General features: G+C 27.1%; 3 protein-coding genes across 15 annotated transcripts in view; 1 reads left to right on the top strand and 2 right to left on the bottom strand.

Annotated features, from left to right (window-relative positions):
- LOC132919501 (uncharacterized) overlaps positions 1–14,586 on the bottom strand; it is a 41,358-nt gene extending 26,772 nt beyond the window's left edge. For 8 of the 12 annotated variants that reach the window (XR_009660642.1, XR_009660635.1, XR_009660643.1 and 5 more), the window contains exon 1: positions 14,122–14,586. The gene's annotated coding sequence lies outside the window, so the exon portion shown is untranslated. The remainder of the gene's footprint in view (positions 1–14,121) is intronic. The other 4 variants (XR_009660637.1, XR_009660640.1, XR_009660644.1 and 1 more) reach the window with 3 other exon arrangements.
- An 84-nt stretch (positions 14,587–14,670) lies between these two features.
- Positions 14,671–24,079, top strand: LOC132919497 (signal peptide peptidase-like 3). 2 transcript variants are annotated; one of them, XM_060981160.1, is made up of 13 exons: positions 14,671–14,689; positions 14,768–15,437; positions 19,114–19,165; positions 19,244–19,321; positions 19,399–19,502; positions 19,780–19,899; positions 20,835–20,913; positions 20,974–21,086; positions 21,314–21,465; positions 21,538–21,696; positions 21,776–21,891; positions 21,974–22,118; positions 22,205–24,079. In XM_060981160.1, the coding sequence occupies exons 3-13, from the start codon at positions 19,140–19,142 to the stop codon at positions 22,271–22,273; spliced, it is 1,161 nt and encodes a 386-aa protein (XP_060837143.1). In that variant the 5' UTR covers positions 14,671–14,689; positions 14,768–15,437; positions 19,114–19,139; the 3' UTR covers positions 22,274–24,079. The 2 variants fall into 2 exon arrangements, with proteins under 2 accessions (XP_060837143.1, XP_060837144.1); XM_060981161.1 differs by lacking the exon at positions 14,671–14,689 and having other exon boundaries at positions 14,696–15,437; positions 19,399–19,487.
- Positions 24,080–24,697: 618 nt separating this feature from the next.
- Positions 24,698–25,861, bottom strand: LOC132919500 (vacuolar-sorting protein SNF8). Its single transcript, XM_060981164.1, has 2 exons — positions 25,314–25,861; positions 24,698–25,189 (listed from the first exon to the last, which is right to left on the bottom strand). Exons 1-2 carry the CDS (start codon positions 25,689–25,691, stop codon positions 24,818–24,820), a joined length of 750 nt encoding a protein of 249 aa, XP_060837147.1. The 5' UTR covers positions 25,692–25,861; the 3' UTR covers positions 24,698–24,817.
- Between the last annotated feature and the right edge of the window lie 108 nt (positions 25,862–25,969).

The following is a 25,969-nucleotide window of genomic DNA, read 5'->3' as shown; positions in this document are numbered from 1 at the left end:
AATAATGATAATAATAAAAGGAGTTTCATTTGAACAATGAATTTTGTACCTATTATATACGATTTTGGAAAATTAAGTTATATTTTATATTAAATGCAATTCTTCGTTAACTCATGTAAAGCGCAGAAGGGATGGGATTACATTTTAGTACCTAAAATACCTACTATAGATTTATACGGACATATTAAATACAACGTCATGGAAATGTAGACATTTTACAAACGACGTTAATATTCTAATAAATGGACGGAATTAAGAAGTTTGAAAAATTCACATAATATAGTCGTATTATTATCAGCTATCTAGTCTTCTATGATATATAGTATTTTTATCGTGCGATTTTGATTTCGGCCTTCATGTATTGGTACATCGTAACGTAGTTCAAAACCCCCGCTGGCGAGTTTTTCAACGAAAATCTATATATTTACTTCGAATGTAAAACTTATATTATATGCATTATACATTTATGCATATTATTATTATTATATATAGGTATAGTCTAGGCGAATATAATAATGTATTGTACGGTATATATATATTAAAATCGATATTATGATAAATAATGTGTAGGTATATATAGATATATAGATAAATATGTATAGATATAAGGTATATATTCCATACAGACTCGAATAATACACGTATTATGTTGTACGCATATAAAGGAGAACGATGACAGCGGAATGTAATATTTTTGATAAATTCTCATATGTAAGTACACACAACACAGACCCCCCCCAGACCACTATACCACACGAGAAAAAGGTAAAAAACTGTATACGTATGCATGGGTTTCATATTAGGTAGCTATAGTAGTTAATAGTTATATACCTACATACAAAAAAAATAAATGATATATAAATATACGGAGTAATCCATGTTTACATAACACTCATTAATTCAGAAAATGCTAAAATTTTGAAAATATTTCTTGTGGATAATTCGATATCATTATAAAAAAACGTTTTTAAAAAATAATTTTCATTAATTTTATCGTTTTTTAAGGTTTTCGCTTTTTTGAATGACATACTTTGTTAGAATATTATTTGGATTGTTTTGGTCTATAAAAATCAAATTTTGTACAAGTAGTTTATTAATTATTGATATTTGATATTATTTAAAATTTAGACGAACGGATGAATAATGCGAATCAACATTTTTCAGGATATCTCTGTACCACTTCACTTCACTCGTTTAAAATTTAAATACTTAAATTTATAAACATAGAAATTAAAAATGCGTGCTGTCATTAAATTTTAAGAATGCTAATGATATAAAAAGTAAAAAAAATGTTATTTTTTGACGACTTACAATAATGTAAAAAAATATTTTCCAAAAAATTAATAGTTTTTGAAATAATGAATATCTTACGCTAAATGAATCACTCAATATATAATTATAATATATGTGTACGTAGCATATTCGTCTGATACTAAAAAAATATCCATGCCATTAGACACATATAATACACGCAATTCAGACTTAGATCTTTATACAGATGTATATATGATATACACGACTGTATATTATATTCTTCACCAGTATATCTATATATAATTGCTGTTTCGACGGAAGTGAAATAATATCACTTTTTTTTACATTTCACCACGAATTCAGATTAAAAGGATTTTCTAATGTATACTTATAGACCATATTTTCATTCAAATATACTAATATATATTTTTATTTATCGTTTCAGCCGATTAACCGTTTAACCACACGGTCGTTCTATTCGTATATACGTTTTAATTTTCACCAAAACAGAAAAATATCAAAAAAGCAAAAGTTGCATACACACACACACGTACACTTTGTTATCAGTTCGGATAAACTGATAACATAAACCTGGCGAAAATCAAAATTATTTTATTTTGTTCATTCAATTTCATTTTATCGGTTTCAACAATTCACTATCCGTTTTATTTATACGGTTAAAATTTTTATTAAAACTGATAGTGTATGACCCACTTTATGACAAACTTTAATCTTTCTGTACAAACTTCTACTTTTAATATGCGAAAACCACAATTTTTTATTATAATATCTGTTAAGGAAATAGTTGTTTTTTGAAAATATCGATATATCTAAATTGAAATCGAACGAATAGTTGCGTGCCATTATTCATTAAAGATACTGGATAATAATAATCCTTAATAAATGGTTTTACATCAAAAATAAATTGTATATAGTATTTATCCTAGTCAGAGTTAGTCAAATTTTTATCTAAATAATTATTCAAATAAATAGGTAGGTATTCAAAAAAACATTATTTAGATAATTTTCATAGGTTATTTAAAGAATTGTTTTTTTTTTTTTTTTGATTAATTGCACATTAATTGTATATATTTGAAGTGGTGTCCGGTGTATGAAAATATCACTAAACGCAATATATATATAATATAAAATGTATATAATAACTACAATCACAATGTAGACTTTCGCGGCGAATAATAACCCATCATTTTAATACATATATATTATAAAATATAAACATGACTAATTGAGAAGACGAAATGCATTTTATTTACTGAAATTTATTATATGCAAACAGTTGTCAATTCATTATACGTTATTAGAATGATAAGTTATCGTAAAATTATAATAACTTTTCAATATAACATTATTATTGTATAGTTTAATAGCGCCATTTATACATGGACAATTATTATTTATATAAATAAGGTTAATATATATATATATATATATATAAAGGTGAACATAACAAAGTTGTATAGAATTTTTCAATTATAATTCTCGTATTTTTTTATGTACATTGTTTGGTAAGTATAATTTATTATAATGTATACAATTAAAATTAACATGTCTTTACGATTGAAAAGACCTTACATCATATAATATGGTAAACACTCAAATAGTAATTGAATTTTACAATGAAACAGCCCATATGCAGTTTTTAATTCATCAATATACAAAATGCTTTATATTTCAGATAATAGGTATATACTATATAGATAGAAAAGTATTATATATTCATATAAAATAAATGTATACACATAATAATATATTAACTTTATGAACTGTATATTTATATATATATTATATACGTATCACTTAGAAAATTTTTAACGGTATACGCTCGTTTTACTAGTCAACTTTTATGTTTTGGATAAATTATTTTTTTATAATAATATTTTCAAATACCTGAACTGTCTAAATGGGAACCTTACATATTCTTAAAAATATTTACTAAGGGGATTCCATTCTACCGTGTTTAAAGATTTATATAATATCGCAGATATAGAAGCCATTTACTCATTAACTCTATATTTATATTTATACCAATTCACTACAGTCATAAATTCACAATATAAGGTTTGCAGTTTGCATTACAATATCAATATACAGTTTATACTTAATATATTTTGCATTTCAGTGATCATGCTTAAACATACACACAGATAAACTGTACATGCAAAATATAAAAAAAAAATATCATTCTTTTGATTTGGCGGTAGGCGGTACCTAATAATACAGGCATACTCGCTATACAAGATAGTAAAAAATGCATTTCATCATCAAACATATTGTATAGATGTATATTATAGTATTTTCTGAACCGTGTTTCTAAATACTTATATTTATTTACAAAACAATACAATATAGACAAACGAATAAAGATAAGCCTTTTCCATTTCAACAGGATTGTCGATTACCCTCAACAATACACCCATCTTGCATTCCTTAGTCCTTTCCTGGCACCCTGCAGTTCCCGTCCAAGAAATAATTATATTCGCGTTGTCAAAATTTCGGTCTAGTCGGTAAAACGGTAGATAAAGGTATATTATTGTGGAGGGTGTTTATTATAACCTTTGCATGATACATAACTATACTATTGCATGTTGATTATTAATGCTGTATTTACAAGACTATATAGTATTTATAATCAACGATATTATAACATAATATGTAAATCGGGGTCTACACAGCATATTGTATACTGATATTGAATACTATATACGCGAATATAACATATAAGTGAACGATTTAGTTAGTTGCGGGTGTTGCGTGATTAAGCTGTTAGGTCTGTTAGGGTTGGAAAATCCGCGCAAGCTAATAAAGTAGTAAGTACATATATTACACATGTATGTATTGTATACATATATGTTTAACCATAATTCACAGATAAAATAGAATAAACACATATTTTGATTAGTTTGCCATCATAATATAACATTACGTTATAGAAAGAAACTGTTTTGCTAATTATTTTATTCAATTTTCGATCCTTTTTTTATTTTAAATTATTTATAAAATATTATACGTAAGGCCATTAAAATCAATACAGAAATAATATGTTATTTTTATTTGTTAAAAAGTAGCCGTTTTGCTGGTCTATTTTATCCAAGTATCATCCATAATATATAATTAAGATATACACCGCAAACTGTGGAAATCACAGCATTATTATTACACAATATATTACAGCTGAAATAGTTAACATTTTTTTTAACTTGTTAGTCATTAAGTAAATTACGTTGGGTAAGTTAAGTTATTATAGGAAACTAAAATTAAGTTCAAAGTTCAAAGTTACTTTACCAGTATAAACATCAAATAATATTAACTTTCATATTATTTAAGTTTTAAATAATAAACTGTATAATACTATTATAATATTATAATAATTATCTGCTAAAATTATTTTATTTTACCATGGTTTTTATTTTAACACTCTTTAACAGAATAATTACAGTAATTATTTTGATTTATTTAAAAATGTAATTAAAATGATGTTACTCGAAATATTTTTTAAACTTAAATGTCCTTTTCATAAAATCTAAGTAGAAGAAATAATTATGTATTATTTATAAATTATTATACGTCAGCATACATATTATAATTATATATACTAGACAAAACGCAAATTTCAAGAAGTTGTAATAAGAGAAAAGAATACAATGTTAAATTATACAATTTAAAGTTTTTTAAATGCTATTCTTAATCTGTATAATCATGTTAAATCGATTAAAATGAGAGTATTTCATTTACAGCGAGGAGAGGAAGGAAGAGAAATGAATTCCTCTTGAATTTTTATTTTTTTAGATTATTTTTTTGCATTCCAAAAATATTTGTGTACAGATGGGTAGCTATTTTTATAATACAAAAAATACACGCGTCCGTAATAATTATCGTTCAAATATTTTTACGAGTGACGACGATTGTAAAATAACAATAATAGCAGATTATTGATCAAATGCCCAATGTTGATTCTAAGAAAATAAGTATGAAATATTCTAAATTTATGTATTATATATATTATATACTATTGTTATATGTCCTATAAATTTTAATAGTTACAAACTCATATATTTATAATTTATCAAAATAACAATTATTTAAAGTGATTATCTAAGTATACTCATCTCAATTTTTCCTTGAATAATTAATTTATTCAAATTCTGATTTTTGAATCTTTCATAAACACTTATTAAAGGCCATATTTTCAAATACTTAGATTTTTTAATACGATTCTAACTATCAATTATTACAACTCAATAATTATTTTAAGACTAAACGATCAGAAGAAAAAAAATTGATAATAATCGATATAACTGATGAATATAGTAATAAATAATAATACTTAAAATAAAAACTATAAAACGTAATCAGTTAAATTAGGTATTTAACTATTATTAAACTATTTAAGGAGCATCCTATGGCAATACCAACTTATTTTTTAAATGAGTCACTCTTTTTTTTATCTAAAAATTGTTTATCAGGTGACTTTTTTGAAAATTTTGATCCGAACACATTTGAACGAGTAGTTCTCGATTTACTTAACTTGGTGTACTGAAGATAATAAGTTCATGATTATGGATTTGGAAGATACACTGTAGCTGGCGACTCTGATGATTTAAACATTTTAGTAATCAATATTAATCTTTCAACATTAATTTATTATTTGTAAATATATATTTATGAAAAACTATTTTATAGACTTTAATTCTTAGTACGAAACGTGATGCAATCGGAAATAACACACCTAATCATTGTGTACTCGTTTATTGTTATTTTCATATTAAAGCCGTCATTTTTTTTAATGAATAAAACAGCCGCCGTTGCAGTTAATTTATATACCACTGAATAATAAATAGATATCTCACCCATTGAAAATTAAAAGGCATAAGTATATATTATTATGAAGAGTAGGTTCCTACAACCTACTACAGTATAATACCTGTATAATAATACAGCAACTTGAATATAATATAAGTAATATAACTGCAACAGAATACAGTTATGATAGAATAGATAGATTATATTACGTATTATCATAATCCCTCTCGTATTGTTATTAGTGTTGGCGAGACTTACAAACGTAATTAATATCGAGTTAAATTTAAATCGGGTATAACAGAGGGGGAAACTCAAACTAGATCGTTGACGACCTACAATCGGAGCTGATTCCGGGTCTATAGCTGGTCACAACTATATAGGTATAATACAATAATATGTTTTAATATTATGTGTGATGGTATATAGGCCGCGGTTGCACCGATCGTATTACCATTGATTATAAATAGTTCTGTTCATACAATCAACGATGAAATTATTCATACTTAAGCATACACAGGGTATTTCGTCCAGCATATGCACATCATATGGCCAAAATTTTCCTTTAATAATAAATTCAATCAAATTATAAATTTTTGGAATTTCTAAGAGTATACTCAAAGAAACGTATTTTTAATAAATTAATTTTTATACTATTCGAGTAGTGTACTGTAACGATAGAAATTTCTTTTTTTCAAACGAGAACTAATCTTTCACTCAAAGAAACGTATTTTTAATAAATTAATTTTTATACTATTCGAGTAGTGTACTGTAACGATAGAAATTTCTTTTTTTCAAACGAGAACTAATCTTTCTCACTATACAATTATAATTAGATCACTTTTTTTAAAATGTCGATGTATCTAAAACGAAATTCAAAAAAGTAGTTTTTGAGTTACTTATTTAACTTTAAGTATATCTACCAAAGAAAAAAAGGCCCATTTATTTATAATGAATTCAAAATATATGGTTGTGGGTATAATAAATCTAAATAATTGAAAATATTATATTCGTCAAGAATACTTAAAAATTTGATTTTTAATGAACTTATTTATTATTATTATGAAAGAAAAAATTGGAGTGAGCATGCTTGATGAATCACTCTGTATATGTATATAGATAAAGAAAATATAAATTTTACACTTTTCGAGAATTGTCCGTGGATAATTTTTGTTTTCAATTTTATAGCAGATCATATATCACTGTCAAGTTAGATGTAGCTAAGGTATCGCCCGAATTCAATTTTTAAAATCTGTAGCTATTTTTGCCTTCTTTTTATACAAAATGATTTATATTATAGCCAATTAAATACAATTTATTATTATAATTTAAAGTGTATATTATTATACATTTTTACAGATAGACAGCTGTGCCGACCGGTTTGTAAAAACAAACTTTCGTATACAATACGTATTTAGATTGGTTATAGTTGAATTGGTCAGCACGCACCACATGACGTATTCATTTAATAAAAATCTATCGCTATTTTCTTAAAGAATTCAAAATTGATATAATAGTACATTTACGCTTCGAAAAAATAATCAAAATGCACTTATTTACGCGATGATGTTATTAAAAAAAATTGGCAAGACATTGTAGTTTGAATTTGTACGCATAATAATATTATGTAGGTATATTATGCATAATATTATAATAAACCGCAGTCAACACGACAGAAAACAATAATAATAACCACATATTATTATTATTTATTATATTATACGTTTATATGTTGCAGGGTTAGCAATAGCAAAATGTTTCCATTGACTCGGCGGCATTGCGTATTAAGGGATTTTTACTATCGGCTTCGAGCCAAACATTAGCCAAGTACACATATATAAGTAATTTACATCACCAAATCCGTATATAAATTTAGATTTCTTGTATCTTCGGGCATACTTTAAAAGTATTCATATCATCCCGTGAAAAAAACATTAATATTTATGAATTTACATTTCATTTCAACGTTTGATTCTTATATATTTCCTTTCATTTTTAACTTTAATATTTAAATATAAAAAATGGGGGTAATAGGGCAAACTGCTCTGCTGTACAGTAGGTATCGAGTGTACCTGCTTATTAAGTGAGTCATTGTAACGTATGTGGACATGTGGTATACATTAAATTTAAATTCAGTAAGCAAATCATTACATACGAAAAACAATTTTGAGAGGAGATGGTTTCAGATTTGTCAGCCTTTATTACTAAATATATTTAATGGTGTTATATTAAAGTAATTTATTTTAATTTTTAATACAAGTAATACGATAGGAAAAAAATTTTAGTCTAAAACATTACACTTTATAAAGTTATTGTGTGTTATTTCGTTATATGTATATGTAAAATATAAAGTTAAAAGTTTCAAGTACCTACGAATAATATTTTCAAATCGTAATTAAATAACTAAAAACGTTATTCGTTATTCTTCGTTTAAATATCTAATTTTGTTCAACGTTTAACTAAAAATGTTTATGATAAAAATTGTACTCTTAGATTGAAAATTGTTGTGGCTAACTGTTAGCACGTACTGAACTACTGAATATTTACGAAATGTTAATGTCCTCCTATTTATTTTGAACCACTTCGACCACTGAAATTAATAATATATTATATTACCATAGGTAGGTACACTGCAATAACGATCGCTGCGTGGGTACACACATTTTTGAGAACGACACTGTACACATATTATATGCGTTCACTGTGTAAGTCTACAATATAAGTACCTACTCACTATTATAATTTATAATTAAAATTATTCACATATATCACATATTATAAATTATAATATACCCATTAAGTGCTACCCACCTATTATATCTGCACGTTGTAATTTTTTTTTATTCACCACTAACAATCATCAAGTACGCGTAATAATATTAATATTATAGTATATTATACACACTACACACAGGGACTATCTTTATGATAGAATGACCAATATCGCACGAATTCAAATCATATATAATAATATAAATATATAGTATAACCGGCATTTAAAGGTTATTGGTCGGAATCATATTATACGCAGTACACACGTGCTTAAATTGTATACGATATACTTCTGGTTAAGCGTAGTGAATTATTATTATTATGTTTAAAGTTTTTGTATATTAAAGTTTATAGGTACTATATATATTTGTATATACACACTCATGATTATAATCATGCATTTATACCTAATATCTATCATTTTAATTATATAATAAGAAGCTTGATTAATAATTAGCTAAGAGTAAGTATAGTAAGTATACATAAGAGAGCTAACTGCTATTTGAAGTGGACCGGCATAGGCGGTATAATAGCTATATCATAATTAAAAAGCTAGGGGATAACTCGAAAATTAAGAGGAAGCTAAAAAGGAAAAAGTTTGAAACTTAATATTTATATGAGATGCGCATGATTCATGTTTAGTTATTTAAACACAAGATTTCAAAAATGTCATCGTAATTTTATGTTTATCGTGAATGATAGCAATATAGACACGTAATTTTTCTAATAAAAATTTTAAATAAAAAATAAAAAGTCAATTTTTAAAATGTTTTAATATTTAATTTAATTGAAATTACCATAATCAGATATTTCAAAATAATCCTTAATAATTTTATAATTACAATTTTATATACTATTCTTTGATATTGAAAAACTAACGAGTAGGGGAGGCGAATTATTGCAAAATAATATGACAGAAATATATATTATATTATGTCATTTAAGACTACAACAGTGGCATACTAGCTTATAATACGATATGACCATTGGCGGATTGACTAAAATATTTGGCCCGAAAATTTATCGTGTGACAGGCATACCACTTACAAAGTACATCGGCCCAGAGTTATAATACGACTATTGTCCCACCGGGAACTTTCCCAGTATCCCGGTGGGCCAATCCACCGCTGGATATGACTATGGACTTTTTGAAAATTTAATAAATATGAGTATTACTAAGGAAGAGCGTACCATAAGTATATATATATAGAAGCTTGAGAATTTGGAGGAGTAAGGTGGTTGAGTTACTATATATTCAGAAATATATTGGTAAATCACGTTTTGAGTGTACACCATATATTTTCCTAAAATGAATCTCAGAATAATTTTTTTTGCTATGTTAGAAAATTAGTCAAAAACATACATTTGTTGATTCCTTCATAGGTCTCGTACAATACGTCATTAACAATTATTTATATAATGACATAATGTGTGGATAATATAAATTTATTTTTATTCTCAGTAAATATTTTCAGTGGGCTATCTAATTATACAAGATTTATAATTATATGGTATATAATTCTCAAGCTGGGGTGGTGGATTACAGGTAACAGTATAATTTAAAACAGATAATAAAATAATATACTTAAAGACTGCCATTAACCGTATACTAATTATAATATTTATATATTATTCATAAATATGCATTTCTTCAAAAATATTGTTATGAATATACTCAATGTATACTCATTTTCCAATACACCTTAAAATATATTAGTAGGTACCTAAAACATTTTTTTTAACCTGTTTATTTAATACTTTACTTAGGGTTATGTCTACAACATCATGATGAACAGCCACTTGGGACTACTCTAGAATAAATATGATATTTACATATATTTATGAATATTAAAGTTTTAAATTAGCACTGTAAACATATATTTGTTTTAACTATAAAAAAAATGGAGAAAAAACATAAAAAGTTATATTTTATACTTTATGATATAAATGTTTTGTATTTGAACTATTAAAATGTAATAGCCAATAGGTACTCTGGTACTTTATTATGTAGGTATATTATATAAGTATTGTCCTTTAGCCCAAAGTACATTTAATAACTACAGTATTTACCTCTACCGTTTTACCAGATTTAATTATTTTTGTAATTGTAATCAGAAAAAGTTATTACTATTTATATTTTTATTAAAATGTCATTATATATTTTTTTATTTTTATTTAAATTAATATTACAAAGATTATTGGGCCTCATTGAGAAAAACTCGTGTGGAGACCCAGGGTTATCATAGCTTACAAATATTCTTATATATATTTTAATAGTTTTAATATTATTATTTACTATAAATATAAATACTATAAATATTACTATAAATATTTTGGTGAGGATATATATAGAGCGTTTCGTTTAATAATACCAATAACTTAAGACAATTATGTGAAATCGTATTTTATATAATATGTACCAATATGGGTACAGTCAGGTATAGGTACACTTCTACATATGATAGAATTGTTAGATAACTGCGAATTGTGGCCTATACACATCGATTTCAAATGAGGTACTTATTGCATAGTGTGTATGTAGTATATATAGTATATACTATATATATTACAAAAAATAATGTGAAAAATCTGTTTTGCAACCACCACAAGACCAAAATGAGTGAGTGGGTATCGGGTAATGAAACGTTATAACTTTATAAGGTGATAACATTTTTTTAATAATATTTATACAATTAAGTAAAAAATCATTGATTAAAAGCTGTGGCTGCACGGGTAGTCAAATGGTAGTTTGCCTCAGGTCTGCAAATTGTTCAGTATGTTACTGGTGTCAAATGTCAATATAAATTATAATAATATAATGGTAGGTACTGCAAGAGTAATAGATTTATTTGTTCCCCTAAGAAATAAAAAAAACCATCAAAAATAATGTAATGTACATAGACTATAGAGGATAGAACATGTATACCTTTCATAAGTCATGTTTCAAAACTCAAGACTCAGTAGCGTAAGAGTGGAGTCGTTAGTAGTATACTACCTATAGTAGTATAGTATAAACAATCATTAAAAGGTATTAAATTTATACCTATACGTTTCGCACAATGTATGCATCTATGTATAGAAGCTAATTAAAATATTGTTCTTTCTTGTTTACCTCAATCAGAAATGGTAAAATTTACATCTTTATTACAATCATCATCCATCACCCTCATCACTAGGGCAGGGACTTTTATGCATTTGCATATTTTTTCTGGTTAACATTATCGTATGCTTGATAAGTACAAAATACATTTCACGACGTTTGTGATAAAATACTCAAAGTTTTTAGTGCATACTTTTACATTTTTGGATTTAAAGGGCATATTTTTTATTATAAGAGCATATTTTAAGTTATTAGTCCATACTTTGATAGTTTATCGAAAATCAAGCACTTTGGTAAATATTTTTCATGAATCAGTGCAATTCTAAAAATATTAAATAATAAATAAATATTTGAGAATTATTTAACAATTATTTCTACATTTTTTTTTTATTATTAGGTATAGAATAATAAGAATTAGATCCTGAATTGGCTGTATAATAAAATAAATAATAATATATATAATATAATAATATAATAAAAAACAATTTTAATTATTTAAAGAATAAAAATAATTTTTAGTGTTATAAAATTATTTAAAGGAATTATTTAACTGCATATTTTTAATTTTTTGATGCATAGGTGCATACTGTATTTTTAAATGCATATTTGATGATTTTTTATTGCATGAAAGTCCTTGCCATCATACTCATTACTCATCATAAAATAATTTTAAAATATTATATAAAGTTATGAAAACAATTAATTATAATTGATCAATAATGAATATTGACTTTTGACTTTTGAGGAATAATAGTTCGAACTTGGAAATCAATGAGTGGCAGTAGCTGATAACAGTTCCAGCCAGTGTTCAATGCAAGTATCGACACAATGGAATAAATATAATGATATATTGGTTAAAACCACGATTGGTCTTGTAACACATTTTAAAAATCGCTATGTGCCAGTACCACCACCCCTTATACTGGTACTATTCCACATACTAATTCCAATTAAATTACTTTCATACTACTTTTATTTAAACTCTAATAGTCTCATTTACAAAATATAGAAAAGGGAACTAGAATTGCGTACACATGTCATATTTCTCATATTTATAGAAAATGTATTGTTGACCTGAACGTTCGTGAATTGGGGGTTCAGGATAAACTTTAATATTTTACCGAGTATTCTCAGTTTGCTATCTTCTGACGGTTGAAACGCCGTAAACCAACAATTTTATTTTTTAAATTAGCGACAAATAACAATAATATATATAAAAATATAATATTATATAATACTATAAGCAAAATGCAATAATCTTACATTATTATAACTTGATCACGGCTTACATTAAATTTTAATTTGGTTATAATGGTAATATACTTACAAAGTTCAAAGCGTTTTACAACTGAAATTTTAATCAGCGCCACGTTACTATCAAGAGCGTATAAAATTACTGGAATAAGGTAATTTCACAAATCAAAAATATTATTGTGGCTACTAATGAAAAAATAATGAAGTACCTATACCTGCAGCTTCGGAGAATTCAAGAATATTCAATTAAAAAAGACTATATTATATTATTTTATATTTATACTACAATGATATATCATATAATATGAAATATTTATTATATTTATATAAATAAAAATAGATTAAAAATATCTGATAACCCAATGAGTGAAAGTCAAAAAACGTTTATGATGATGATGATGAAAATAAAATAAAATGTATTTATGATGATTAGGATGAGTATTAGGTACCTATATTACTATACTATTGGCGTTGCCCGTCCGGTGTTGGTAGAAAAAATATATTATAAATTCGTTTTATAGAAAATAAAGTATGTAATATAATAATCATTAATCTCATGTTAAATATTACTACTTAATGTCTTAATAGTACGTATTATTATTTATGTTAATTTTTGTTTTTGAACGTCTTAGAGTTTAGACGATTCTTTCTTACCTAAACATTTGTTTCAAAAACATACAAACCAGTAAAAATAATTTTCATTTTCATTTTTGAAATTTTAAAGTTTTTTTTTTTAATTTTAGGTAATTTTCTCAAATTTAAAGAAGAATAAATAATCGTTTTGTTGTGTATTATTTATCTAAAATGTATTATAATTAAAATCAATTTTAAAACGAATCATTTGATAATACATTTTTTAATAACAGATTTTAGGTAGGTAATCAATTTTTCATAAAAATATAACTCTAAAGTGGTATACTTACTGGACACTCCCTTTGCTCAAGACCACATGTCCTTTATACTTCTTATAACTTTTTATTCATTACATTACACAGACTTTAACATGATGTATTTTTTTAATAAAATGTTAATCTTTAATCTTTTTTGAAAAAAAAAAATTAATTTTCGAGCCTTATTCATGAGTAGGTGTACCAATAATAAACGTGAGCTGGAGGATTCGGTTTTCGCGGACAACGTAGGACGCGCCATCTGCCGGCGACCGGGTTCCCGAACTAAACCCGATGCACAATAATAATATTATGATAACATCGTCGTTGTAACGCACGCGCACTTATGCGACTCCCCCGCACCGCCGCCGGGCAGACCGCGACACGGACGGTGCTGATCGCGACTGTACTCCGACAACCACCGTCTACCACTCCACACCGCCCGCAGAGGACCCTTACCGCGGTCGACAACCATTCCGCCGCGGAACAACTACCTCCACCACTCACCATTCCACCGTCGCCGCTACCTTCACCACTCGCCGACTTCCCACACCGCCGCCTCCACCACTCGACAGTCACCACTACCGCTGTCCGCTCTAGTTGGGTACGTCCGACACCGTACTACGGTACACTATATTATACTTATATCGTTTTACATTTTTTTACATTGTTCCTGCTGCAGTGGTAGTCGTGGTGTCCGCGGCCGCGTTCCAAATTTACGTCCGCACGCACGCACGCCGCACGGCATCAGCTCTCGCTGTAGAACAATAACAACAAAAGATCGACCGACCGTCATTTGCTCGCCAACAACTGACGTTTAATAATTTTAATAATAATATGCCGCGGGCGCCCTCGTCGTCGAGTATTTAACACACATTTTGTATCATAATGTCCGGTGTGGTCGGCGGTTCGTAACGCAAATAATTTTCGCCAACCCGCCAGCGGTTTTCGCGTTACGATTCATTCGGTTTCCGCGAAAATATAAAGGGAACGACGAGCGAACGGGCCGCGCGCGTGATGACCGGTACGGCAACGGTTATTCGGTATTCGGGCGACTTCTCCGTCGTCGGGTCTTCGTCGTGACGACAGGTGGACGCGAATACCGAGTGCCGAGTGTCATCGGTCGGGTCGTTGTTTAGTGGCGCGGAGCGAGAAGAGACCGTGACGGTTCGCGTTGTCCCGTGTATAGTTTTTCAAAGTCCGTGTTCGTTCGCCGCCGCCGCTGAAGACTTGTGACGGGATGGAAATCGATGAGCAGCAGACGCCGACCGACGACGTCTTAGCCACCGCAAATCGCATCGACCATTCTGCGATCACAATAATATAGCCCAACCATAAAACCCCCCCCGCGCGTAAGTGTTTCACGTTTGATTAATATAATACCTGATAAACAACGATCGTAGTACGGTAGCGACGGGATTCAGCTAATGCCTACTAGTCTGCTGGACCAAGCAAGCACTGCCGGGAATTAAAAATCTTATTCTCGAGGTTGTTGTGATAAATTATATTCGCCTTAAGTCTTAACAGTTAGTCACTAGCGTATTGGTGGTTTGAGTGCAAATTATATACATTTTATTTTTGAACCCGAAGGCTTAATATCACAAATACAAAATCACAGATTATGTGTATGTTGTCTTACACTTTGCACTCTCCAAGTATATAAATGTCTCCTTTCAGCACATTTATAAATGTAGGTACCAAATATAATACTGAACAACCCAATTATTATTTTCTGCATGATTGACAAGCAAATTGGTCACTTTTCTATTATAGTTTTTTAGTTACCTACCAATTATGGTTATTCATTCGCATCTATACCATTAAAAAAAAAAAATAATAATAGTAATAATAATAACAATCATGCCCGTGGTGAGACAATTATTTGTAGTCTACTTTCATTAATAAATGGGTTTTGATAATCTTAGTATAAAAATTGCAATAAGTACCTATTGGTAGTATTTAGTTTTAAAAGCTTTAATAGTGTTTACTGTTTTCTCTTTTGGACATATAGTTAATTTGAAATTATTGAATGTATCTATTACTGAAAACAAGCAGAAAAATCATTAATTACCTACCTATTTATTTTCCTAACCAATCATTTTTTAAACTATTTTATTCAAAATATATAAATATAGGTAAATTGGAACCTTTAGTACCTTTAGGAGTAGTATTTTTCACACAGAGCCTCCTCTGTTGTTGGTTGAACAGGAAAAAAAAGATAAATTGGCAAAAATATTAAGAAATTAAATTAAGAACATAAAAATAAAACTAATACATATTTGTAAGCCATTCAGTAATATTTCTATAAATTATTTATTTTTAGTTGGTATTGTGTACAATAATAACTTTTAAACCCAATATCAAAACATTATAATGTTATTAGAAATCATACTATACTAGTTATTTAAACATTTTACCTTAAGGTATGCAAAATTAAAATAATAATAGATTAGGTACCTAGTTTGTAGGTTTTCGTACCTATATATTTCCTGATAAGCTCTATTTATACACATTTTTTAAATGTTATAATAGTTTTATAAACATAGTTTATCTTAAATAATTAAATACCTAAAACACCCTATAAAATCTAAATTAGTTACTATCTGTTATTTCCAAAGCCTAAAACTATTATTTAACCAATCACTACACAAAAAAGCATTCTTAAGAGGATGTTATACCCACATGTATTGTCTCTGTCTTACTAATGTAGATCATAGCAAATTTTTGTTCAGCAGAACACATTTTGTGATGTTAGCATTAATACTAGAGTAAATTTACCTATTATCAAATTTAAAGGTAAGAATATTATCTGGGATATCTCATAGGCTTTTATTGATATCTTAATTTTTTAATTTATTTAATTTATTTTGGTTATGTTAAATATTAAAACTTTAAAATGCTCATAACTCACTTAAAAATTAAAATACCAATAAAAGCCTATGAGATATCCCAGGTAACATTCTTACCTTTAAATTTGATAATAGGTAAATTTACTCTAGTATTAAAGCTAACATCACAAAATGTGTTCTGCTGAACGAAAATTTGCTATGATCTACATTAGTAAGACAGAAACAACACATGCGGGTATAACGTCCTCTTAACAATGTTGATAAATTTGTAGTATTATTGTAATTAATAATTATATACCTAATATCGACACAATTATCCTTATTTACTATTTGGTTTACAAATGTTTTTTTTTAGTATGTATTTATTCATTTAGCAATACTGCAATAGGTATATTTATTATTTTTAAGTAATATTGTAAAAATTTAAAATTTAGATAATACATTCTATTTGTTTTCATTTGTACTGAACAATTCTATACTATTCAACTGTTGTTATGTGAACATTTAATCATATTTCTTGACATTGGTTGATGACTTGTTATATAATACCAAATTGGAAATAAACTCTATCAAAATTGATTAAATAAAAAACTGACACACCTACCTAATAAAATACAATTTATTAGATAATTTTTATGTTAGTTGTACGTCTATATTGTATATTTATTTTAATTATTATTTTAGAGATAATATGAATAAACAATATACAAACAAATAAAACATAAAACATATAAACAATATAATATTGTTTTTGGTACATATGGTTTATATTCCTTAATTGTTGATAAGTATTAAATTCATAAAAATAAACAATTAAATACAATTTGTTTTATAATAATTTAATCATCTGTGTTAATTTTACTTACGTTATTCACTAATTACATTGTGCTTATAAATTATAAACATGTAGGATTTCAGAAATTTTTTTTAAATAAACATTAACCTACTTAACATTGTTTTAATTTTAAAATAAGTGCCTACCTACCTCTAGTAAAGAATAATTATTAATTAAATCCTTAATTATGATTGTTAATCTTGATTACTATATGCAGTTATACAAAATTATAATATTTATATATTCAACTTGTAAGTGAGTTATTTATATCTTGAATGCTTATTAATTTTTAAAAATTACAATGAAATATTACTTCTATTATATTATTTTTGTAAAAGAATTTTAAAGTACTCACTCATATATTTTATAAACCTTAAAAATCTTAAAATGTAGCCCATTTAGTTTTCCTGTTTCCATTTTCTATTAACTTATGAATATATTAAAAAAAAAAAATTGTCTATTCAATATCTGTTTTATGATATGTAAACTCATATATTCTTTACTTTGAGGTAAACCCCCAAGAAACTACCTATATGGCTTGGATTCTTGTTGATAGGTAGTATAAATGTGTAATGATATAATGATATTGTTTTAGCCTATTTAATTTTAGTATTACTTTTTTTCTATTTTTATGTCATTATAGTAGGGTTTCTATGTTACATTATCTATTTTGTTCTGATGTTACTGTACAATAGAAAAAAAACTACATATATTTAATAACATTAGGTATTATACTTAATGCACTCAAGTTAAATTTCTTCAAACTCATTCTGTTTGTTAGATTTGTAAATAAAAATCACAAAATAATAAGGAATATGTTGTTTTAGTTTAAATTATTAATTTAATCAAAATTATAGTTGGGTAATATAGTAGGTATATATTTTTTCTAACAAAAATTATAAAAGGGAAATTTTCATAAGGAACACCATATTTTATTGTAGTTAGTTTAATTAGTAGTTAATATTTATTATATTTATAGTCAGGTAGTTTTCAAATTTTGATTTGAACCTTCCTAGATGAAAAAACATTATCAACGCCTTTCAATACTTAATAACTAAACTATATAGGTCAAAAATATAAATGTGCCAAACAGTAATAGATATGCACATATTGTGGTGGTGGGTCAATAACTATAAAACAAAAACATTCTTATTTTGTATGCTGAACAAATTATATACATTTTAAACATGATAATGTAAATAATTTAATAATAATATTATTGATCCTCTGAGTGTCACAGATTACAGTTTGGAAATGGTTGATTTGTTATTTGTATATATTTTAATTTTTTATACAATTATAAAAGATTAATTTGTATTTTAAAATTCTTATTTGTATTTACAGAAGAAGATTTCATTGCGAATTCCAAAATGTCTTCCCAAGTAGATTACCAATGGTAAGATATACTATTATTTACCATTTTATCAAAAATAAATACCAATATAATAAAATTAAATTAAACAATTCTTTTCAGGGCATATACAATAATGGATTCATCTCGGGTCTCTACATTTTTGATATCTATTCTGTTAATTGTTTATGGCAGTTTCAGGTTAATATACCTACATATTTCCTCCAAACTTTGTTTACAATATATTTATTATTGTTATTATATTTTATACATTGCAGATCTTTAAATATGGAACAGGAAGCTAGAGAAAGAGAAAAAGAAAAATCTAAGAGCTCCAATGGAAGCTCTGTGTGCTTAACAGATATTAGTAAGCGAAAACAAGGTTAACATGCTTTAAAATAATTTCATTTCAGTATTTTACAACATTGAGTGTCCATAAAATATATACAAATATTTCATAAACTATTGTATTTGTTAAAATTAGTTATAGGTAATATTTTTTTTATTTCTTATTTTATTGTTTGAATACAATAATTTTAATTTCTTATGAACAATTTTCTGGACTCTATGCAAAGAAACTGATGGTATTGTTTTGTAAATTATTTGTTATATCATTAATATATATTCATGATTAATAAATTGTTTTTTTTATTTTCTAGATGTTCAAACACTGGATACTATGCAAGCTTTGTGTTTGCCTCTGGGAGCTTCAATATCACTGTTAGTCATGTTTTTCTTCTTTGATTCTATGCAAATGTTATTTGCAATATGCACTGCAAGTAAGCTGATATTTTCTTGTATTGAGTAAATATTATGTACAATTTCACTATTTCAGTGCATCATGTTATATTACCTATGTTATAGTATATACCTTATGTAATAACTTGATTTTACGATTTTCTAAATTTTAATTATTAATTATTATTTAACTTACTTTTAATCTTATTAAAAGCATTTTAATAATAATAATATATTGAAAATAAAAAATAGAAAGTACAGTAATCATGTGTTATAGGATTATGTCATACATACTAAATTGTAACTTGTACATATCAGGTTTTCTTAGTAGGTATTTTTATTTTATCTACCTACTATTACGGAGATTATAAGCATAAATGTACGGTATTTATTGCACATACACAACATAATATAGGAATGAAAATATGAAAAAATATTTATTTTCAATATACCAATTTAAATAATGATATTATGAATAAAGTTCTAAAAACAAATTTGAATTTGTTATGAAGTTTATAGGTGGTTGGATTTTGACAATATTTTTAAATTGATTACTTTAAGTCTACCTTTACTGTTTGGTATATGGTAGCTGCTTTTTTATGTTCCAATTGTTCTAATTAAGTTTTGCGTCTTAAAGAAATATAATTGATAATCTAAAAAAATTAATGACTTGTAAATTTCTTCAGATTTTGTATTTAAAAACTTGTATGATCAAATTATACCTTTGAAGGAAATAAAACATAAAAACTTATATCTAAGTTATTATATGTTGATGTTATAAAATACAACAAATCATCGCTCCCAATACTTATGTAACATTTATTTGTCTTTGAGCAATAAAACAAATTGTAATTTGAACAAAAATAAAAAAGCAAATTAGTATACAACTAAACATTACAAATATCTTATTACCTCTTATTTTTTGCTATTGTAGAAAATCATATTTTAAACATATATTTATCTTTATTGTTTTCAGTTATTGCTACCGTTGCGTTGGCATTTCTCCTACTGCCCATGTGTCAGTATATAATTAATCCATGCTCGGATGGAAACAAGTAAATTTACTTTTCAAAACACTCTTATTTTGTTTAATTTTAACTAAAAAATTTTTTTAGGATCTCTTTTGGTATATGTGGTCGTTTTACAACTGCTGAGCTACTTTCTTTTTCAATGGCATTGTTTATAGTTTGTATCTGGGTACTGACTGGACATTGGCTGTTAATGGACGGTAAGTGCTAAATAGTATACAATAATTACTTATAAATTTTCTTCTAACTCTTAATGATAATTTGAAATTGAAATTTAAGAGTATAAATTTGCTTCAATAATGTTAAATAACACTTTTTTTAATTATAAATACAATTCTTATTTTTATATTGATGTATTTGTAGAATCTTTTCAAAATGATTATTCAATGTAGTAAGTACTAAAGAAATAATTGTTCAATTTTTGTAGCAATGGGAATGGGACTCTGTGTAGCATTTATTGCCTTTGTCCGACTTCCTAGTCTTAAAGTGTCCACTCTTCTGTTGACTGGTCTTTTGATCTATGATGTTTTCTGGGTGTTTTTCTCGTCATACATATTTAACACCAACGTTATGGTCAAAGTGAGCATTACTTATACCTTTATTAAAAGTTGCTAAAATACTTATTGTGTTCATTATATTCTATTAAAATAGGTGGCAACAAGGTCGGCAGAGAATCCTGTTGGAGTAGTGGCCCGAAAGTTACACATTGGTGGAGTTGCCAAAGAAGCACCAAGGTTATCACTTCCTGGAAAATTAGTATTTCCCAGTATTCATAATGGGCGGTTTTCAATGCTTGGGCTTGGAGATATAGTGAGTTATTCTTTGATATTTTATTTGTTATGTATTTTTATAAAAAACACTTATCAATATTGGTTGATTATTATTGCAGGTTATGCCTGGTTTATTACTGTGTTTTGTGATGCGGTATGATGCATATAAGAAATCTCAGCTTCTACATTTCGGAGAAACTGGTGTTCCACCTCCAAGGCATCTAGGCAGAATAAGGCAAGGAATAATTTTACTATGAAACTGTAATGTCAGTATAAAACAATATGATAACATAATTAATTTTTTTTGTTCTCTATAGTTATTTCCACTGTTCGCTAATTGGATACTTTCTGGGCCTAGTTACCGCTACAGTGTCTTCTGAGATTTTTAAAGCAGCCCAACCAGCCCTACTATATCTAGTTCCGTTTACACTATTACCTCTTTTGACCATGGCCTATTTAAAGGTGATATTTATACTAACATTAAGAGTAAACTTTTGTTTTTGGTAAATTACAATAAATGAATTGACATTTTTTTTTATAATTTTTAGGGTGATTTAAGAAGAATGTGGAGTGAACCATTTATAATACAACAGCCTTCCAAACATATGGACGTATAGTCTGTGGTAGCATTTACTATTATAATGTATATTTATTTTTAGAACCATTTTTGTACAATTTTCTCTTTTAATTATTTTGTGTAATAGATTTGCATATGGTTTGCCCTTTCTACTTAAGGGGATATTAAAAAAAAAAAAACATATATATATATATGATCTTATGTTTTCTGAAAATCAACTTATACTTTTACAAATTATTTCTTCTCCAACAATAATTTGTCTTTATATCAATTGAAAGATTGTGATGTTCATTTAATTCCATTTCTGTGAGTCCATTTATATGACACATGATTTACTGATCAAGTATACATAATATAATATTTATATATTTAAATTTTTTCATACTACATAAACTTTTCGTTAGGATGGACTTGTCTTGTTAGTTTTTGATGATAGAGGTGGCCAATTATTAAAACATTTAAATAAATCACTTATTATTATTATTCTAAGTATCCAGTACTTGAAATTGAAAATTATACATATTTTGATTTTACAGTAAACTCGTAGATCTGTTTATTATATTGCATTAAGTATAACATTTAAAGATTCATACAGATCTTTTTCAACCATAATTTTTTATTTATTTTTATTTTATACTATTTTCTATTGTGAAGAATATTGAAAAAAACTGAATTTAATGAATTCCTTATCATAATATTTAATTTAAATTGCATAACCATTTAGGCATTGCATTTGCACATTTAACGCAGCTATTATCGTTTTCTGGAATCTTATGTATGTTTAAAATATTGTTAGATTTGAGATTTATATTTATGATATGAATTCAATTTTTGACAAGTGTTTGTTATCAAACTAAATGAATGACGAGAAGTTTACCTAAGACTGATTTATTTTCTTTTTTCTTTAGTATTATTATTATTATTTTTTTTATAATTGAGCAAAATACCTAACTCGTATTATCTGAAATGTGTTTATAATTACTAATCATTGTATTGTATCATATTTATTTTAAGATTTATAGTATAATGTCTCACTAAATATATTTGATTTTGAGAAGCTAAATTCATATATGTAGTTTTTAACAGCATAATATTTACCAATTTTATAGTCTCGTCACCCGGAAAACATTATATATATATATTTGATTTATTTTCTGTTTGTAATTGAAGTAAATATTGTATGTATTATGTATTTTAATCTATCTCTCATCTTGATGACCATCTGGTTTTAAGTTAAATAGTTTTTATAGTACGTTATTAATTGTCCTATTGTATTAAGTTTACTATACATACAATACTCATAAATAAGTTCATATTGTGTAAATCATATTATTATTGTTACATAAAAACAAAGTATGAACGAAAACATTTGATTCAAAACAAATAGGTATTGTAATTATTTTGTTAAAGTAAAAGGTAGCGTACATATTGACTATAATTTTTTTTTCTTTAAAATATATTCCTAATATAATGGTAATATAATATTATTATTAATGCTAATCAACATTTAATAATAATATTGCTCGTCGAATGAAGATACTTCATAATAGATACCCAATACTGGGTTATCATTTTATTTTATGTTTTTGTATTCAATAAATATTATGTATGTCAGACATAGGCCAAAACAATTAATGATAAATAAGAAAAAATACATGTGATAATATTGTTTTATTCTAGAAATAGTTTATAATTTTTTACTCGTTCATGAGGACTACTAAACGCTCTTGTGACCTACAGTTACTTCGAATTTGTAAATTATTATAGTAATCTTTTTGTTTTTTTTTTTTTGTTACACTGATATATTATATTATATTAATAAAACTTACGTGATGTTTTACTGAAATTGAATATATTATTTTCATTTATAATAATGATACATTATCAAGAAATCCTAGGATGGACCTGATTATATCTATCTCATATTGATATAATGCTCTAAAGCAGTGGTTTTCAAACTTTTATTATACACGGCACACCGTACACTTCAAAAAATTTTCACGGCACACTGACTTTTTTTTAGATGTACAAATTTGTTTTAAATTAATTATAATTATACATACATTTAATACGAAATATGTGATTGATGGGCTAACAAATATTTTTAATTCTTGGACGAATAGTTGACACATACCCGCATTTTCTTATATCACAATTCAATGCAATCAGTAATTTATGGAAAAACCGTGGCACACTTAGTGGATACTCGTGGCACCAAGTTTGAAAACCACTGCTCTTAAGGAATGATGTTGCAAGAGTTAGAGGGCGTTAAATTATGATCAAAATGGTTTTTGATTGTTCTCACAGCCCTAGGAATGTATATCATAATTATTGGAAATTATACATCTTGCATTTACAATGGGCAATTCAAAGGTTAAAAATCTGTGTTGCTCACACAAAACAAAATATGTTGTAAACAGTCAATTATCTGGGTCTTTGTATGAAAACCTAGTGACAATCAAAGTCAGTGTGAAATTTGATTTATTTACAACATTAAATAGTAATCTCTAACAATATTCTTAAAATAATTGATTAACAATATAATATGATAGGTATATACAAACAAATTCAAAATAGAATATCGTCATGACGTTATGCATTCATTGAACATGCTTGGGAACCAATACGAAAATTCGCCATCATTTTGACTGTCCACCCAGCACAGGCCTTCAATCACCATTTGACTGATGACGTTGACGGCCCTCGTCTCTTCCCACTTGAGTTGTAGTTTGAGAGACGAGAGACTGACACAGGGGCTGCCAGACGATGACAGCAGTTTGAGCACAGCCGTCTGGTCCATGCTTAGTTCTCCAGGCACAGATTGAACCATGTACTGGCCTTTGCCGACAGGTATAATGCAAAAACCATTGCCAAATATTTTTAATTTCTTGGCAGCACTCAGCAGGTCGTCAACTGTGATATCTTGATGTTGTATGTTGCGACCTCTGGCTTTTATCTGGAAATTGGTTAGCACGGGTTTAGTGCGAGTAATGTGATTGAGAAGGGTAGGTACTAATAGACGAATCGATATAGAACAACAACGAAAATAAATCACATACCAAAAACTGTTAAGTACTCACCAGACGATCCCTAAGTTCATCCAACCCGATGATGCCACCGTTCTTATAACTGGTTGCCATGCACACTTCAACAATTTGAACGGCCAATTCGTAATAAAAATCGCCGATGCCTAGGACGGACCAAAAGCCCTTACCCGAGGCCAACGGATCGACACCGATGGACGCGCACATTTCTTGAAACTGTCGCCTGAACTGAGAGTTTTTTTTGATTTCGTTTTTGTACTTGGTGGCGAATTCCTCCAGATTCCCGCGGAACACTCCCATTTGTTTGGTCATCTGTTCAAACTGATTCTCTTGAATCACCGTTCCTTTATCTTTGTACTTTTCTTGTTCCAATTTTTGTTTTTGAATGGCACCGACACCGGCTCGCCGCCTCATTTTTAAGATATAGCGTTTAATTTATGAGAAAAAAAAATTAAACTATAAACTTTAGACGTCTATGCGACTTGTATGAACTTAAACGAGAATACCTACGAGATTTCAATAATAATATAATTGCAATTTTGTTTATCTGTTATTTTATTATTTATTCTGTCATTCTGTGTTGTTATTATTGTTTTCTGTGTTATCGTCACATCACTGATAGCAGATTTTCCGGATTTTCGACAGACGACCAAGCGGGAGTCAAGTCGTTATCAACGCGGCTGATAATCATA

This window comes from Rhopalosiphum padi, chromosome 2 (genome assembly GCF_020882245.1).
Source record: "Rhopalosiphum padi isolate XX-2018 chromosome 2, ASM2088224v1, whole genome shotgun sequence".
In the NCBI taxonomy this organism is placed as follows: Eukaryota; Metazoa; Arthropoda; class Insecta; order Hemiptera; family Aphididae; genus Rhopalosiphum; species Rhopalosiphum padi.
The sequence above is the reverse complement of the archived record's forward strand: the minus strand, read 5'-3'. Positions and strand labels throughout refer to the sequence as shown.